This window comes from Pavona decussata, unplaced genomic scaffold (assembly GCF_977016875.1).
Source record: "Pavona decussata unplaced genomic scaffold, jaPavDecu1.1 SCAFFOLD_243, whole genome shotgun sequence".
NCBI lineage: Eukaryota > Metazoa > Cnidaria > Anthozoa > Scleractinia > Agariciidae > Pavona > Pavona decussata.
The window spans coordinates 1,045,015-1,063,902 of NW_028145648.1; the positions used below are offsets into that span (position 1 = coordinate 1,045,015).

General features: G+C 38.6%; 2 protein-coding genes across 3 annotated transcripts; one reads left to right on the forward strand and one right to left on the reverse strand.

Annotated features, from left to right (window-relative positions):
* Positions 1 to 806: 806 nt before the first annotated feature.
* LOC146457471 (radial spoke head protein 4 homolog A-like) lies at positions 807 to 14,954 on the reverse strand. Of its 2 annotated transcripts, none has more exons than XM_085091942.1 (14): positions 14,792 to 14,954; positions 14,616 to 14,677; positions 14,391 to 14,455; positions 12,766 to 12,825; positions 10,085 to 10,277; positions 9,607 to 9,695; positions 8,683 to 8,734; positions 8,461 to 8,580; positions 7,691 to 7,788; positions 7,122 to 7,263; positions 3,670 to 3,779; positions 2,668 to 2,809; positions 1,786 to 1,903; positions 807 to 1,241 (listed from the first exon to the last, which is right to left on the reverse strand). In XM_085091942.1, exons 1-14 carry the CDS (start codon positions 14,857 to 14,859, stop codon positions 1,013 to 1,015), a joined length of 1,548 nt encoding a protein of 515 aa, XP_084948068.1. In that variant the 5' UTR covers positions 14,860 to 14,954; the 3' UTR covers positions 807 to 1,012. The 2 variants fall into 2 exon arrangements, with proteins under 2 accessions (XP_084948068.1, XP_084948067.1); XM_085091941.1 differs by having other exon boundaries at positions 8,683 to 8,737.
* LOC146457472 (uncharacterized) lies at positions 14,929 to 16,535 on the forward strand. Its single transcript, XM_085091944.1, has one exon. The coding sequence runs from the start codon at positions 14,929 to 14,931 to the stop codon at positions 15,700 to 15,702; it is 774 nt and encodes a 257-aa protein (XP_084948070.1). The 3' UTR covers positions 15,703 to 16,535.
* Positions 16,536 to 18,888: the final 2,353 nt, after the last annotated feature.

Here is an 18,888-nt window from a genome sequence, read left to right on the forward strand (position 1 = left end):
GAGAAACAAAACGGTTGTTTACGAAGTGGTCGCTTACGGGAGGTGGTCGCTTACGAGAAGCGGTAAATGTTGTTTCGAGTCTTAGCGGTTACATATGGTCGAATTTTTTTACTGGCCATGGAAAAGAGGGGACGTGCATATTTGGAAAGTGGAAACATTCGAATGTAAGTAACTTGCGGTCAGCTATCAGGGGCACCCAACGACAGTTTTCTCTCCAATCCTTTGAAACACAATTTTAGGCTATGTGGAGTGCTTTTAAAGCTCAGTGTAGGTTCATTTCAGGCCGCGCTATAATATTTTTATCTGTTCGGTCTTTTCGAGATTTTTAGGGTATTTTTGTCCATTTCCCGAAAACCTTATCAAACCTTAGGTGTTATTTCCTTTCCGAAAATCTTAGCTGCCCTTTCTTCGGTACCTGAAACCACATTTTTACCAATCCGAAAACACAAGGCCTTAAGTTTCCCATATCACGAACGTTCGAGGTGAAAATTTCCTTCAGAAAATTGTAGGGAATTAAGGGCCTTCCGAACAGATAATTTACCGAAACGATCTGTTGGGTGCCCCTGAGCTATGTCGTATGTTGGGTATTTTTGCTGTGTGCAGAAAGTTACTCTTTTTAGCAGTGGGCTAAGTGTGGCCCAACGAAAGAGTTTCGCGTGATTCTCGCCAAAATGATTCTCCGGGGGCCTCATTCTCTTAGGTCATTGGTTCAAAATTTGTTCTCTTACATTCGAGTCGCCATTTTCAACAACATAAATCATTACGAAATCAGGTGTATAAACAATTGACGAAAAACCGACAAAAGACCAGCTGAAATACTACAACTTTATTCTACAGATCGAACAAATTATATACATATTACAATAATTATTGTATATACAGTAAATGTGGACCACTATTTTTCGGTAAGCATGTGTTAGCCCTTAATCAGCGGTGCCGTTTACAACAAATTAAAATGGAAGCAGTGTGTATTTCACATTAACATAGTTATTCAACTAACACCACAGTCATTCTAATCATCATCGTCCTCGTCATCATCTACATCGTCCATATCTTCAGCAGCTTCCATAGCTTCCTCCTGTGCTTTCTTTAATGCCCGCTCCTCCTCAACTGTTGGATCATCTACTTCAGTCACTTCCGGTACCACAGGGTACTCCTCCATCACCGCAGGGGGTGGGGGTGGGGTATAATTGTCCGCATCAAATTTGTGGCCCCAGCCAGTGTAGATGTTTTCGAATTTTCTGGCGGAAAAAGGAAGAAGCGATTTAAAGTTTTTCAAGTCGGTTGCCAAAATTCAAAAGACAACATGATGATAATAAAAGGGCCACGTTGTACGTAGATTGTACTGGAGTCATGAGGACAGGAAACAAAGAGGCTTAATTGGTTGGGAAAGTAGTAAGCTTAGCAGCCCATACAAAACCACTAAATTCAACTACACATTTTTACTCCTTGGGTTGGGTGGGTGGAAGGACTGAACAGGATGTACAAACTTTCTGATTCTGTATCCTTTAATCCTATTTCTTATTCCTTTCCGGGTCGTTTGCTTTTCCAGATTGTCATGCAATGGTAAACGTTTTCCATATTTGTCTGCTGTAGACTCCCCACCCCCTCCCCCCAGCTTTCTGTCCTATAGTCCCCCTTTGTTGCTCTTATTGACTGAACATACCCCATACTCCTTCCGAACAGATAACAAACAAGAAAACAAGCAACAAAAGAATAGTCAATTTAAAAACCTGATCAGGAAATGAAGTTACAATGTAGTTATAAGCATGCTTTGTAGCCCACCTGTCTTTAGCAAAAGCCACTGCACCAGGCCATCTGTTGGAGCGCATGATAGCGAGGCCATACTGTGGTAGCAATTCAGATGACACACTGGGAGTCCAGGCAGGCATACCATTCACATCTGAAAAACATAACCTTGTTTATTACCAGTGAACAACAAACATCTATTAAGGACTTTGCCTACTAATATTATATAAAGACTGAAGTATTTTTGTGTGGTTTATGACCATGTGGGGAAAGCAGATCTTAGAGGCTATTGAAATCCAAAAAGGATATTAAGGGTAACCACGCATTTTTTGGAGATAATGAAGCAACAATTATTCTAAAAACCAGTAAAATACAAAGCATTGTATGGCGTTTTTTTTTCCAAATCGAAGCTTTATTATCTCTGAAAAATGCATGGTTACCCCAAATTTTCTTTTTGGATACCAAGAGCACTTGCTAAGTTCTGTTTTCTGTTTAAAAACCGCGAAAATTCACACACAAAGCAAAGTGCACCATTTTCCCTGACTGAAATTGAGAGAGGTTGGGGGGGGGGGGGGGGTGTCTTAATTTTTCAGTTCAATTGTGCTAGATTGTAGAAACCTTGTATGGTTTTACATTAGTAATTTACTTTGGCACATATACAAAGTAAAGATGGCAGTTAAAGTCAATTACTTGGAGAAATAATAATAATAACATTGACAATTTAATAATGATGATGATACGGATGATGATAATGATAATAACCAAAGAGAGTGTTATTACTCTCCCTCCCATAGATGGACTGCTGCATGTAGCATACCACAGCCTGGCTGTTTTATACACCTGGATGCAAAGCATTGAGCAAACTTTCTTGTCATTTTAGTACAGTAATGACATGTGATAAACAAGAGGGAAGTTCACCTTCATCTTCAGCAATGGAAGTTAGTAATTGTGGTCCAGATTCTGGTTTTGGTTCTTCTAGATCTTCTCTTTCTTCTTCCTCTTCCTCTTCTTCAAAATCATCTTCTGGTTTTTCTACAGGGTTGTGCCAAACACAGCGGCCCTAAAACAGCATGTAACACACACAAGTAAACACAAGTAAACTAACGACCCATTCCACACTGGGAAAATTTTGATTAATTTGCAAATTTTGTGGTTAAAAATTGTGGTTTACAAGTGCACATGCCATTTTTAGTTGCAACCAACATAAACCTACCAACATAAACCAACAGAAACATCAATCAACAACTTTTGAGCATGATCGGTGAGAGGTCAGAAGAGTGCCAAAATTGTACTTTTTACATGGTAAATTGCAGGACTCAAGCAACGTGGAAATTAATTTAACCCATTTCTCATGAGTCCTTGGCAGAGTTCAACAAGTATGAATCATCTTTGGTTATTTTTACAGAGGCAATGTAATTACAAAGGACGTGAAGCTTCAACTGGCATAAAAAAACTAACAGTGGTGTAAGTAGGCTCGATTACCAGCCGCTGTTTGGGAAATGAGCTCGTGCTCACCCCTGAAAAGGCAGCTGGATGCGTCTGATTTCTATTGTTGGATTCAGCCAATCAGGTGTAAGTAAAGTAGAGTAAGAATAAAACCAGAATAATACCTCCCTGCAACATGTCTAGGTTGTTTTTGGTCAAAGATATGTTTTGTTTGTGAATATCTTACAGTTTTAAAGTGTGGGCATGTTTGCTAAAATGAAAAATATTACTCGGCAAAGGTAAATTTTGTCACAAGTTTTGGTAGAGATCAAGAAAAACAAATTTTGTTTTTACCCTTATCCTCTTTTCAAAAGACCAAAGAAGAAGGCTGCATGTACAGTATATGGAGTTTATTGTGAACCTGTGGTCAGCATGCCATTAGTCTATATGCCTGCATGAACAGGCAATATGAACATTTTAAGAACACTTCCTCACCTGTGGTAATATATGTTGTACATGATGAGCCCAGTTATGAAGTGATGGATCAGCAAGGTCCCTCACACCGATCCCCTCAAATTCAACATTTAACATGTAAGAATCTCGCACTGTGGAGAAGTAATTTTTTAACAGGTAATTAATAACACATAATCCTAAATTCCTTTTGATTTGTAGCAAACTTTCATGGCGTAAATTATGTTATTTCAAGAATTTTTTCAGTGATGCAGTTACATAATTTGTAAGGAAACAGAAGTCAGATGTTGGGTGGATTAGGATGAATTCAGCAACTGATGTTTCCGCTGGGGTTAGTCAAAGATTTAAGCTTAGAAGGGTTAGAAGGCTTAGAAGGTTTAAAAGGGTTTGTCAAGGCTGGGAGGAGATCTGGAGATCTCTGGTTATATTCCATCAAAATGTAGCCTGCGAGCAAGCTCTCTAGGGGGTGGGGGGCGGGAGGGAGAAAGAGGAGAGAGCTTGCAACGATGTCTCAGAAATTTTCATTTCTGCGTTGAATTTTTCAATGCAAAATGCTGATTGGTGGATATTGAATTTGGTGCTTACGTCATTGCCCTTCGCGTGCGTCGTGTTGACAACACAAAAATGGTGGCGGAGTTTCTATTTGTGAAGGTTGCGAGAATTTCTCCAAATAACAAAGGTTTTCTCTGGAATAAAAACCCGAGCAAAGTCAAGCTGCCAATGCTTTACTTCAAAATAGCGATGTTCTTGCAGTTTAACCTACGAGATTTGGGACAAGTTTGATATTTCAACCTTTTGCAGCAATTGAAACTCTAAAGTCTATAAACATCAAACAATGTTAGTTGTTTGCCCATTGCAAAGTATCATTATCGATTACTTGATCGCAGAAGCAAGAAGAATGGGGATGCCTGCCGCTTCGATTGCCGATATTTCAGATGGAGAGTCAAGGTCGGCCAAATTTTAAGCTTTTGTTTGGTATTTGGCTCAGCCGAAAAAAATATGAACATCTTTCAGCTTACGCACTGACTCAATTCCGAGTGCTTCGGTACGGCGTTAGCAGCGAACTGCCAGTTTTTTAGGGCAACGTTCTTTAGAAGCGCAATGATTTCCTTTTGATCTGGCGCTCTCACGTCTGCTTTGCTACTCGTTCACAACATCACAAATTTCACGTGAGTTGAGTGTTCCATGAAACCACATTGTGGATATTGAGAATTGCGTCCTCGTTCTCAGAGACCCGGCTGCAAAATTGAGATCCTTCTGATTTCCTTGCACTGCTTCTTTTTTCCCTGGCCAGACCGTGTCAACCTTTCGACATTTTTTATGTCCAGAAGTTATTGCAGTCGGCAAGATTCGCTTGACCCTTGGGACGACGTTTGTGACCTCGACCTTTTGGTTAATCGGCTTTTAGTGTGCTCACAATTAAGTAAAATCCTTCACTAAATTTTCTGATTTTTGTGGCACTCGGTAGGCATACTCGATCAGAGAAACTATAGTTTTTGTCAGCAAGGATTCCCGTCTTTATCTGTATCTGATATTGTACCTTTCGCATGTTTGTTTACGTTTGCTATCGTTTCCGGTTTGCGCTGATTGGCCAAATTCTGACAGCTAGGACAGCAGGGAGCCGCAGTGAGTATTGGGGGCGGCATTCAAATTCCTGAGACATCGTTGCAAGCTCTCTCCTCTTTCTCCCTCCCGCCCCCCACCCCCTAGAGAGCTTGCTCGCAAGCTAATCAAAATGGTATACTGGGGGTTTAAAACTTGACACTGAGTCATTGTTGACTTAAGACTAGTACTGAGTTGAAGAAAGTTGGACTTTGAAGTTCTAAGTTCGCCCATGCCAAACTTGTAATGGGCAATTCCAGAAAATATCCATACCATACCACGGACAGCTTTTACAATTTCGGAAGGGGAGGGGTAGTTCACGATTATGGAATTCTGAGGGCATGGGGGGGGGGGGTATTTATGATTGGATATCCGAAGGCACTGGTGAATTCTACAGGTGGGATTTCTGGAGTAGAAAGTGTAGAGTGAGTTCCTTGAAAACGCTATTGTAGGGGACTTTTGTAGTTCGTAAATACAATTATCTAAGAACGTATGACCGCGGAAGCAGAAGACAAGCATCGATAGATCATGATACATTTCATGCACACTACATGAGGCATATGGGTTGAGAACACTTTTCGTACACACTACATGATGTATAAAAGGACACAACAAGACTCGACGGTCCTCGACAGTATATTTGACCGCTGAAAGATTTCAACTGTCTGAATTTGAGCTATTCTGCTTTGTAAACGTCAAAACAGCACAAGAAAACAAAGAGGAGTAAAACTGCCGTAAATGGTGTTTATTATTATTAAATAGCCAAATTCGAACTTAAAAAGAAGTTTTCACAGCCTGGCCACTAGCGGTAGGTTTTTCTTGTCGCTGAAGAGTAAAACTTGTCGCCTAGCGCTGCTAAATCACAGCCCTGAGGAGGTATAAATTTATGTTCATTTGTTCATATAGGCGTTGCTAAGTTGAAAGCGTACTTCCCAGGAAAAACCGGAAATTCTGAAGGGGAAGGGGGGTTCACGATTATGGAATTCTGAGGGCATGGAGGGGGGGGGGGGGTAACGCATTTTGGAATTCCGAAGGCAAGGGGGGGTTAAAACATGGAAGCCGTCTGTTGTTGGGTATGGATATTTTCTGGAATTTGCCAAATTGAATGGATCATCCGCGATGTCACTGGCCTGAGTTTGTTTTCATGTAACCTAATGTACCCAATTTCCTCATACTTTGCAACACTATGCAGCAAAGTTGTCTGAAATCAACTGTAAAACCTAAAAATAGTGGAACCCCAAAAATCCTCTAAACGAAAAAATGCAAGGCTGAATTTTTGCACCTTTAAAAGACCTAAAAGGAATTCAGTAAATATTATTATAAGGAAGAACAAAAGTATGAACTGAACGTTCAACATAGTATCTGCAGCAGCTTCCAAGATCTTGTTGTCAATCATACAGACACAAATTTTAGAAAAACAAAACTTAACTATACGATTAAAAAACGAATACTGCATGAAACACAGTACTTATAATTAACTCTGTGTGTGGCCTACATATAAAGGTACTAATTAAGTCAGGTAAAAATTGAAGAGCACACTGGGAAACGAGCATAAGTGCTGATTTCGTCTTAAAATTTTAAGAATAACTTTCTCAAAAGAAATCCAAATCTCTCCAAATTTGCTCTAATTTGGTCTATAGAGTTGAATGTAGTTCCATGCATGTTCCTTTTGTGATAAGATTAGGCTCAAATTCATTGAATTACATGTACTGTAGGCTTTTAAGCCTAACAAGTGAACGAACCGAAGTGACTATAATGAAATCAACAACACATCAGGTCTTCTTTAATTTATTTTTTTCTTGAGTTTTTCACAAAATTTCATAACGGATAGCTATTACATGAGTAAATAATATGGCTTTAGAGTCCCAGCTCACCTTCACTCTCATCGTCATCCTCTTCCTCCTCTTCAAACATAAAGTACCCAGCAGGACTTATGTGAGTACCAGCTGAGATTCTTGCAATCTGTGCTCTTAGATAGTTCATTTCATTTCCTGGAAATGGTGGATAGCTTACAATCTGTAAGAAAAGTTACTAAAGTTACTTAAAGTTCCTCCAAATGCAAGCAGCTTATCATTCTATTCTGCCATTTTCATAATTATTTTTTATTTTATGCAACGGTTCAATAGAAGATCTTCAGCTATAATGTCTCCTGCTCTTAGCTCCTTGTGACATGTCTGACATGACCAAAGTTGTGGTTTTGATACATTCTGTCACTGTATATTTTCTAATTTTTTTTTGTGTGTGGCGGGGGCATTGGGGTTATACTTTTCTTGTTGAACTAGCTTAAGTACATGGAAGATGGCCAGTAAACAACAAGGTTGGGAGATTCCCTTTTGTTCATGGGCAGCTTACTTTTCTTGACTGCAGCCACCTTCATCAAAGCTTAAAATGACAGCACTGAGTATTAATTAATATCCAATAAATATATCATTAAAAATCTTACTGGTGCATCCAGCCTCCCAGTAAAAAACTTCTTGATGCATCTAGCAGCCACTATTTGGGCAGGAGTGACAGCTGGAAGTTTAAGCCATGGCTTACCAGCTGAAAATAAACAATGAAAACACAATCTGTAAATATTAACACTGTTTCGTTAAGCTAGCTGACTGTATTGCAAAATAATGAAACAAGTACAAAGTAGATCGTTTGCTATTTTGGCTCCAAAAAGATGCTTGAATTATTTGCGTGATCATGGATGGTCTCAGGCCATAAATAAACAACCTTTTTACTGCTTTTTACATGTAGATCACTTTCTTTTGTTTTCGCTCGGATTTACAAGGTCTTTAAAGATCTTCAAAGATCTTGGCAAGAAAGTTGGGGATCCTTAAGGATCTTGGCAAGGATTTTTGAGGATGCTTAAAGATCTTGGCAAGAAATTTTGAGGATCCTTAAAGATCTTCATAAGGATCCTCATGAAGATCTTTGAGGATCTTTAAAGATCCTCAAAAGATTTTCACCAGGGTTCAGTTCCTTAAGGAAACATGCATCAATTTTTTCTAATGCAAAAAATTCCAGTAAATCTGGGCCAAAACAACAAAAAAGTGACTTGAGAACTCAACAAACTTAAGTCTACCAGAACAAATTACAAAATTCAGACACAGCTCCATCAACATGTCTCAGAACCTATAGCTAAACGATACCCAGGAGTTCATTTGACGGCAAATCCCCACTATGTGAAGGTAAAATAGGGGCAGCAAAGTAACATAATACACCTACGTTCAGTGGTGACAAAGAAAGTTCTCTTGTTAGTGCCAGTTCTGTTCTCCTCTTTAGGAATAACAGGAGGAGGTTTCCAGTCTGATTTGGGAGTGTCATCCTCATCACCACCTTCTTCATCTGAAACAAAATAAGTTATAACAATCAGTGAGTATGACGAACAACTAAAAATAAAAACAACGACAAAAACAACCAGTTATAAGTAGGACCAATTAAACTAACCTTCATCTCCTTTGTCCTCATCCTTTGGCTGGTCATCACCTTCACCTTCACCCTGCTTATTACACAATAAAACTGCTAATTATAAAATCTGTGTAAAATAACATCCTTGCAAAGGAGGTTGTGATGGACACAGTGAAAGTGAGATCATACAGATGCTGGATATTGTTAGCAGTACATGAGGGTATCGAATGGTCTCATTCAATTTTAAAGTGCTCGCAAAATTTGGCCTCTGCTCAAATTGCTCGAAAAAATTAAACGGGTGCTCGCAAAATTTTTGCAACTGCTCGCATTCTTGTTAACATGTGCTCGATTGTTAGAAATTTCGTTAATCCTCCTTTGTAGTTATTTTTTATACGTATATAAATGATAAATCAGTTATGCTATGGTTAAAACAACAACGGTGAAATATCCTTACCTCTGGCTTCAGTCTTTGAATCTTCTACTGAGTTCAGCCTGTAACTATAATTGTTCCATTTTGAAGGTGTCAGCCAGATTATTAGTAATTATTACTTGGCGCAAAACAACGTATCCTATTTTAAATGAAAGAGAGATTTACGAAGTACTCGAAGTGTTCGCTGGTTGCCATCTGTATTTTTCAAAAGACGCTCGCCATATCTGTATTTTCTAAAGTGCTCGCTGCTCGCAAGAAAAATTTGTCAACTGCTCGTGCTCGCAAAAATAAACACACTACTCGCATGCTCGCAAAGACCATTCGATACCCCTTACATGCATATGGTACGGTAAATTTATTTTCATGATTTAACTATCTACCACTGCAGGGTCTCTGAGGTTGGAGCAACCAAAAACTCTTTTCAACCTCCTTTAAGTTTGAATTTCCACCAATCATAGCTGATAATCAAGTAAAAAGACCCACATTCAATCAATAATATTAGTCATAAGTGATTCTGAACCAGTCTTAATTACCTCTTCCTCTTCCTCCTCCTCTTCTTCTTCTCCTTCTCTGTACTCCACTTCTGCTATGTAGTAGTTGGACTCAATTCCAAAAACTTTGCCTATGGAATATCAAGGCAAATCGCAAGGCATGCGAGGAAGACGTGTAAGGCACTCAGGTTAGCCTAAAATCACTCCGGTTAGCCTAAATAGCACTCAGGTTAGCTTAAATAGCTCCCCGGTTAACTTAACGGTTAGCAGTTTATGTTGGGGTTGTTCATGCCTCGCATGTTTTGTTATGCCTTACACGTCAGCCTCGCATGCCTCGCATGCCTCGTTGGCTTGCATATTGTATATGCACTCGCTTTAATTTGGGGATATACTTTTCAATTCCAAAAGTCATGATTAATACAAGCCAAGACCTCATCAAATGCTAAAATTATTTAGAACTTTATTAGTGCATGCACCAAATTGAAAAAAGAATAAATTAAATAAAATGTTATTTTCATACCCCAAAAGCGAACCATTTGTAATGGTTTGGTATCCACCAACTGCTTCAAGGCTAGAAATACTCTAAACATTTCTTCGCGACTTAGTCCAACACCAGCTTGTTCAAAGTAGAAAGTTAAATTCATAAGATCAGGAAGAGGAGTCTCTACATCTTCTTCTGTTTCTGGCTCTCCTCCCTCCCCATCTCCATCTTTCTACAAACACAAAGGATAATTGTTTTGTAACTAAAGCCCAGTTTACCATAATTTGCAGCTTGTGTAGGTTAAACCATGAGATTAGCTTAGTAAGCAGTATTAATTAACAATGTACTCATGACTATAAATGTCTGACCAGCTATTTAACGTTTGGCTGATTTGGTTTTAAGTTCCCAGTGAATAAGATACACATTTTGAAACCTGATCTGGGGTTGAAATGGTTGCCTGTTAGTAAGCTGCAGTCCAGTTACAGTACCAGTTCAAAGGTTTGAGCAAGCAAAGTAACAAAAACCATTAATTTCTTAGCAAGGGTGAACCCATTCGTGTGCAAGTCAGTGGAGCTTATCAATCACTAAGCTGCCAAAATGAAAGTAGTTTATTATTATCTAATTAAACTTGACGAGCTTGGACCAAGACTAAAAACAGTACCTGACCTTCTGTTCAAAGTGTTTCATGATGCCTGGGGGATGGGAGGCCCCAATTGGGTATTTTGAACAAAATAAAGACCTTCAAGGTACCAAAATCTCATTTTGAGGATGTTGGTTCAAATTAATTTTCACCCCTAAGAGGTACCAAATTTAAATATAAATTATACTAAAAGAACAACACATTAACTGAAACTCTGTATACTCTTTTATTGAGCAGTCATGCATCAAAATTATAAGTCAAAAATAAACTCAGTTGACTGGCAAAATTTAATGTGGCTAAATAAATAAAAAAAGGCAAAGTTAACCACTAGCCGATTAGCCTCCCACGCAGTCGTTTTTAGGGGAATCGTATAACCTCCTCCCCACAAACGCCTGCTTACCCAAGCGCCACATTCCTTTCCGCCGCTAAGCCAATCACAGTGAACCTTCTAAAATCTGGAAGGTTGACCTTGACCTCAGAACGCCTCTCGCGGGAACAGTGAAAAAAATCACAATGGAGACAGAACTTGACCGAGCTTACGTGAGCTTTTAGCACCGTGTGCCTTAAATTCAAAATTTCTCGTGTAAATGCCTATCAACTGACTGCAATAAAAAAATTCGTGACGGGAAATAGCGATATTTTCGTCAATTTGCCGACTGGTTACGCAAAGTCGCTTCAATATTTATCAAGCTTTGCCTTCAATCTTGTCGACCTTGTCGGTGTGGAGGAAACGGAAATATTACCCGATATGTTGGTAAACTTTAAAGGTTTTGCAGTTGAAACTCGCTTTGTTGTTGTAATTCGTTCGGGGGCATGTGCGACATTTTCCACAAGGACCACAAGTTGATCGGCTCTTTGTCGTTTAACTTTCCGTTTAATAGTCTTTAATGGACTGATAAATACTGCAGATCTCCCTTTGATACCTTCTACATTCTTCTTTGCTTTCTCGAATCGAGTTAGTCTGTCGTAGCACTTCGTGCAAACAAACAAATCTGCTCCAGAGTTTCCGCACCCATAAGAGGCGATATCTTCACCGATTGTCAACTCGATCAGGCGAGGAAGATTGATTACACTTTCCCAAAGATTTTGACTCTCCCAGCAGTGTCAAAACGTCGCACAAGAAGCGCTTGCATTCACATTCGATATTTATTTTGGTGTTTCAGCCATGACCAGCCATTCCAGAAGTGAAAAAATATATATATTCCAACTTAACTCCCGCATCTCTCAAGACTGTAACAGAGACTGTAAACACTGTACACAAAGCTCGCGGGAAACGGAAGCGACCATTGTAACCAGCAATTTGATTTGATGTCATTTAACAATGCCTCGATGGCGATTGGCTAGGGTGCTTGGGGAGTAAAACAATGGGAAAGGAATGTGGCGCTTGGGTAAGCAGGCGTTTGTGGGGAGGAGGTAATACGAGTCCCCTAAAAACGACTGCGTGGGAGGCTACTAGCCGATGTGATCAATATTTTTTCCCCTTGGTGTCTGACTGATCTGTTGGGTAATTTCAGGGGCTAATCAGTGTTAATCACATTTGCATTTGCTTTGCTAGAGCTGATCTTGGTGGATCTTTTAATGTGAATCATTGCAAATTCTGGCTTCCTCCCCTCCCTCCCTTTTGGTGTAAGGGTGCAGATAAGTAATTTTTTCGTGCAGGGGTGGTTCCCACTTGCAGGGTTGTCAGGGATACCTCCCTGGCCTCTGCCTGGACTGCGTCAGGTCCCCGGCCAACACCTTAGGCACCAGTTCCCAAGCTCATCTCAGCAGTGAGTTTATTAATTAACTGTAAGAATGGTCAGTTTAAATTAATAACGCCCTTTGTGGTACAGTCCAAATTTTAGTACAAATAATTCATGATCACCATGTCATGTCAATTAATTTTATATGGAAGTCCCCAGCCATAAGAAATCAAATGTATACACTCAAACAAATAAATAATTCCTTACAATTCTTAATAGCCACGTAGTGGACACAATATTATTATTGAGGTATGCCTTATCATTATTTATCTGTATATTAGACTTAATAATTATCTGTCTACCGGCTAAGACTTCAATGACATAATGGGTCAACTCACCTCAAATAACTTCTGGTGTACTTCGGCAACTTCCTTGCTTTCCTTATCATCACTAGGTTCCTGTCATTAGTTAAACACTGACAATTAACCCTTTCACTGCTACAAGGATGTTAACTGAGTACGTCCTGTATCAGATTACTCATATGCTATGAGGACGTACTCAGTACGTCCTAAGTTACAGTGCTTCTATGAATAATACCGCACATAGCAAAAACAATCAAACCGCATATAAATAAACTTATGAGGGCCTGGTAAAGACTGGTACATTTGGTGACAGATACATGACCGAAAAAACCTACAAGATTTGTTTTTCCTGTCAACTGCAAATTATCCGCCATCTTGGATTTCCACGTGTGGTTTTTGGGTGAATTTTGTGATTACTTCATCTTTTTTCACTTGAAACTTACAAGTAATGGGTGGATACACAGCTGACGATGTTCTAGAGAGGCTTTGAAACGATTCTGCTGACCCGTAAGACATTTTTGGCAATGAATTTGACGACGAAAGTGATGAAGATTATTGCGACGAGTCTGGTCCGCACATGGGTAAAAAAATGGCCCACAGCAAAAGGGTTAATAAATTATTGTTACTTAATATCAACCCTCAAAGGCCAGTTACAGGGCTCTCTTAGTGAATAGGCATCAGAATTCTTGTACCACAGTTTCTTCAACATTCAACGCATCATTTTGGGCCAAAAGAGACCTGCAACTCGAAGTAAATTTGTTGATCTTTAAGCTATGTCAAATTTGGAGAGTTCAACAATCCACTTATGCTCTCTCTCAGTGGATTTGGCGGGCCAACTGAATGTCCTTTGCCATGATGGTGACGCACAATAGTAGATTACCATAAACTTTTCATGATCATAACTTCTACTTGCACATGACTACTCAATTTAAAACCAATATTTTATGTCAGCTCTTTACCAGAAAACAAGATTGGAAAACCCCAAAATGTTTTTATTGACATTGATGGTAACTTGTTGGAAAGAATCAGATCATCACAACAAATTCCTTTTAACTTAAATGAGGATGTGCTATGCACGTCCAATACACCCAACCTCAGTCAAGTTGTCTATAGGTGCTGATGAATTAAGTGTCACCAGAAGTCAGGTCACCACAAATAAGAGATTAAAAGGAAACCCGAGTATATAATACCAAAAAATGAAGTCCTTTCTCATTCTTAAAGTGTGTCAGCTGGCAGTAACATTCATCTAATGAATAACAATCATGACATGGCTTCCGGTGAGTCAAATCGGTTCCATCCTTTATAGTCGATGTGACTCAGTTTGAGTGTATAATGACAATCCTCAGATGTGCTTGACTTGAAAAGGTCTGTAACCCATAACACATGTTACAGCTGAGTGTGCTTGACGAGACCTTGGTGTTTCAAATAAACTAGTTGCATGGTCTATAATTTTCTCAAGTTGATGTTAAAAGCAAAACTTAATGATAACCCTGAAAAGCTATAATTTATGATGGAAGGGCTGGAAGATGGAAGCCCCAGGCACACTGTACAATGCTGCAAACAGCAAAGGTGTGTGCCTTCATACACGATGCTATATCATTTTAGTTTGAAATTGTAAATTTGTACACAAAGCTGTATGGGGAATTGAAGTTACAACATACCTCTGACTCTTCCTCTCCTTCAACCTTTTGTGTTTTGATACCTTTACTGATATCTTCAAAGACATCTACGTTTGAACAAAAAGGTGACCATCATTAGGAAAACAGGAAAATAATTTAAACGGCTTAAATTAAGCTTATGTATTAAAAACCATATAAGCTTAAGTTTATATAAAGGCATTGAGGATAACTCAACTGACATCACGTTGTGTTTTAACATCAACTTACCTACACAGTGTTTTGGTCTCTCATCTAAGATTTTGCTTAACACTTCACTTAGATGATCATATCTGGATACAAAAGCAACCGATAAAATTAGCCGTGGAGAGAAAATTTCGAGCTCAGTCTTCAAAAACAGCCTCTCTCCGGACGCAAAAGTGATCCTGAATATTATACACACTTACAGATTTTTGTTTGATATGGAACTTGTTTTCAGAAGAAAAGCTTTTGCTTTTTCTACTTCTCCCTGCATGTTAAATATTATCGTGTGAAGCAACCATAAGATAACACAACTGCATACAGAACTTACTCAGAGAAAAACATGGCGGAAGTTCCCATGGTAACCGAACATACTAGTTTCCAGTATTTTTCAGACTTTCACTTTTCCAAGATGGCGTCGGGTAATCGAGAAGTGATTGCTATTACCGGAGTTTCCACAGGCTTGGGTCTTGCTATGGTAAAATGGTTTATATCCAGGGGCCATATAGTGGTAGGGTGTGCACGATCAGCTGAAAAAATTAGTCAGTTGAACGAAGAGTTTTGCAAAGGAAACAAACCCAAACAGTTTACTGTTGTTGATGTTGCGGATGAGTCAGAGGTGAAACTTTGGGCAGAAGACTCAGTTTCTCGTTTCGGACCACCAACTTTTCTTCTCAACAACGCTTCTATCACAGCCAATAACTCAGACTTGTGGCAGGTCCCCAGTGAGGAGTTCAACAATGTAATTGATGTCAACATCAAGGGTACAATGAACGTGATTCGCCATTTTCTTCCAGAAATGATCAAAGCCAGAAAGGGCGTGGTCGTTAATTTCAGTTCCGGTTGGGGGAGGAGTGTTTCGCCACAGGTGGCTCCTTACTGTGCTACCAAGTGGGCCATAGAGGGGCTGTCTAAAGCAATGGCCCTGGAACTACCACATAACTTGACTTGTGTACCCCTAAATCCTGGAGTCATTAACACCCCTATGTTGCAGATCTGCTTTGGAAAACAAGGTGCAGCGATGCATGGTACACCGGACGAATGGGCAGAGACTGCCTGCCCATTTATTTTGTCAATAGATCACTCTCAGAATGGGAGAAGCCTCACTGCTCCATAGACCTAGTGACATGCTCACATACCTGTATGCTTCATGCACTCTGTATGTATTGAAGCCCTGATAGACGCTGAAAGGTAAATTTTTTTAGTCAGGGCAATGGTTCCTGAAGAAATTGAGTGTTACAAGGAAAACATTTCGGCAAATCTGACAAAAAGAACAAGTGATCTAAAAAGTAATTAGTCAAAGAGTACAAGCTGTCCCTTATTGTTCTTAAACCATGAGAATGCGCACAACAAAAATTTCCCGCGAGGAAACGTGATTCACAGAGGGAAGTGCCACATCTAAACATGGATGCAATTTAAAAAATGAGGGACTGCTTGTAGTGAAAAAAAAGTGCGACAAATTGGTTATTCCCTGAGCCTTCAAATAAAGACCCCCCCCCCCCCCCCCACAAAAAAGAAAAAATAAATAAATAAAAGATCAGCATTACATTCAGTTGATGCACAATTAATGCTGGATATCATTTAAAATTGACCCATTACAATACTAGTAATCTAAAACTGGTTTGATTACAAGACTATAGGAACAGTTTATTGTATAAATCTGAGAAAAAGGTTCTGTAGCAAGGGATCATGGAAGCATATGCCAGTAAAAGGAGGTGCATAATTTTTTGTACATTTACTGGATACTGGCTTGCACATTTCAAACTCTGCTAGACTCTTGATCTCTTCACAATGTGATTGAAATCATGTCCAGTCTTTGTCATTTTGTTCTCAACCTGGTTCTCAATTAAAGCATTCCTGTCATAGTCTTAATATTCATAGTCCTGAATATTGGTAAGTGAATCATTTGTGTTTACCTTGTATTTTGCATTAATAAAAGTTATTTATGTATATTCTTTTTTTGTGAAAACCTGACCAGGCCCCATTTTTAATGTACAGAGTTACATCAATGCCAACTTAGAACATCTAGTGCTGCTTACATTTTAGACTCTTTCCTTCCAATGCTCCATCAAACAGTTTGCTGTCTTACCATCCTTCTGCAAAATTATTGTCACTTTCTTGAATAATACACCATTCTAATTCATTCACCAGGGTGGAAATATACCATCACGTTCATTTCATATACCACACGTTTGACATTTAAATCCTAGCAGTATGCAGGATATTTGTCCCATGAACCTTTAATCAATGTGCTCTATAAAACTGTAGCGAAAATTTAAAGATATAATATTAAAACAGCATACGTATCGTAGAGGCATACAGGTGTAGAGTAGAGTTGAAATAATATGGGTTATAGAAAATTAAAACAGCATACGTATTGTAGAGGCGTACAGGTGTAGAGTAGAGTGAAACAGTATGGGTTACAGAAAATAGCATAAGTATTGTAGAGGCGTACAGGTGTAGAGTAGAGTGAAACAGTATGGGTTATAGAAAATAGCATAAGTATCGTAGAGCCGTACAGGTGTAGAGTAGAGTTGAGAGGAATGGGTTATAGAAAATTGAAAAAGCATAAATATAGTACAGGCGTACAGGTGTGGATTAAAATAGTATGGATTATAGAATTGTAGAATAAAATACATACAGCTGTAGCCAAAAAATTCAAGATATAAAATAAGAGACTGTACAAATAGTAGAGTAGTACATGCATAGAGGAGTAGAAGGAAATATTTCTCTCTAGAATTGTAGAATTAAATACCTCACACAGCTGTAGCGAAAAATTTAAGATATAAATTAAAATGGCGTACATATAGTAGAGGCGTACAGGTGTAGATGGAAATATTATGGATTATAGAATTGTAGAATAAAATACATTATAGAGCTGTAGCGAGAAAATTGAAAATATAGATTAATATACATATAGCTGCTGAAAAATAAAGTTTAAGCAACTTTTGATAAAGATAAATATAACAATGTGAAGGGTGTTGAATAATGAGGTAAATTTATAGAACGATTTTTTTACAAGAATAGGTAGTGGGATATGAAAGATTATTGCTGTGCGTAATACTTAAAGTATAATTTTTCACTTTAATGAGGCGTTTTCATGAAAAAAAAAATGACTGAAAGTAAATACGTTATATGTTGAGAGATTAGGAAATATTAAGTGTTAAATATTAAAGTTGAAATGTTATATGTTTCCACGTTTCCAGATGTTTCCATGGCAACAAAATGTAAACTAAAAAGAGCAATGTGTAGAGTGAAAAAGAGAGAGAAATTAGAGGAAGTATGTAGTTGTACAGCAGAACAACTATACGCAAACTTCTACGCTTATGTGAGTGGCCAAAAACGGGCCACATTTGCCCACGAGTCTCCTGTAGCTCAGTGGTAGAGCATCCGAACTAGTAATCGGAAGGTCTTAGGTTCAACTCCTGGTAGGAGCACTCAGATTTCTTTTTCTGAGTATGCCTGTGTCACTTTCTAGAATAATACATCATTCTCATTCATTCACCAGGCTGGAAATATACCATCAGGTTCATTTCATGTTTACATGTATTGTTAGTATAAACCCATAGGTAGAAGCAAAGACTTAGAAAAACATTTGACTATAAAAAATTGCGATAAAACGTTTCGTAAAAACATTATAAAAAGGTTTAAAAACACGACGTTTCGATGTACATTACATCATTATCAAGAGAAATTAAAAATGCAAGATTGCGGCTATAAATACAAAAATGGACAATAGATATTAATTAAAATAGTAGCATTGAAAAATGCTACCGGTTAAACAAAAAGTTTCGCACGTATAGAGTCCGTTTGAGTGTTCAAGCAAGGCTTAAGTTTCTTGATGTACAGCATTTCAAATACCAAACAATCAAATTTGCTCTGACACTTTCTCAAGATGTTAAAATGGCCCTGATTCAATAGGTGTTTGCTCCCGTGAGCTTCAAGAAAATGTTTGCCAATTGCCGAGTTCTTGTGCTCAGCAACGCGTTGAAAAAGGTGTCTGGCTGTATAGCCGACATAATCTGCATCGCACAGATCACATGCAAAATAGTAAACAACGCATTGCTGATTCACAATCGACGGCTTAACTTCCCTAGGCTTAAGATCATGTTCTAATTTCCTACTAACAAAAACTGGCTGCAATATGGGGCCAATCTTATTACTTGAGTCGTTAAATTGCCTGCGAACCGCATTGGCAGCTACTTGATCCTTAAAAGGAAGGATAATTCTGATCTTACGACCAATTTTCAGTCGCCTAGATTATCCTAGGGCTCTCATAGATTCCATCATTAGTGATTTTCTT

Coding starts and splice junctions, on each gene's coding strand:
- LOC146457472 (XM_085091944.1), top strand. CDS start 14,929: ATGGCGGAAGTTCCCATGGTAACCGAACATACTAGTTTCCAGTATTTT.
- LOC146457471 (XM_085091941.1), bottom strand. CDS start 14,859: ATGCAGGGAGAAGTAGAAAAAGCAAAAGCTTTTCTTCTGAAAACAAGT. Junction 14,456..14,615: donor GAGACCAAAACACTGTGTAG/GTAAGTTGATGT, acceptor GTTCAAACGTAG/ATGTCTTTGAAGATATCAGT. Junction 8,581..8,682: donor TGAGGACAAAGGAGATGAAG/GTTAGTTTAATT, acceptor ATTTTGTTTCAG/ATGAAGAAGGTGGTGATGAG.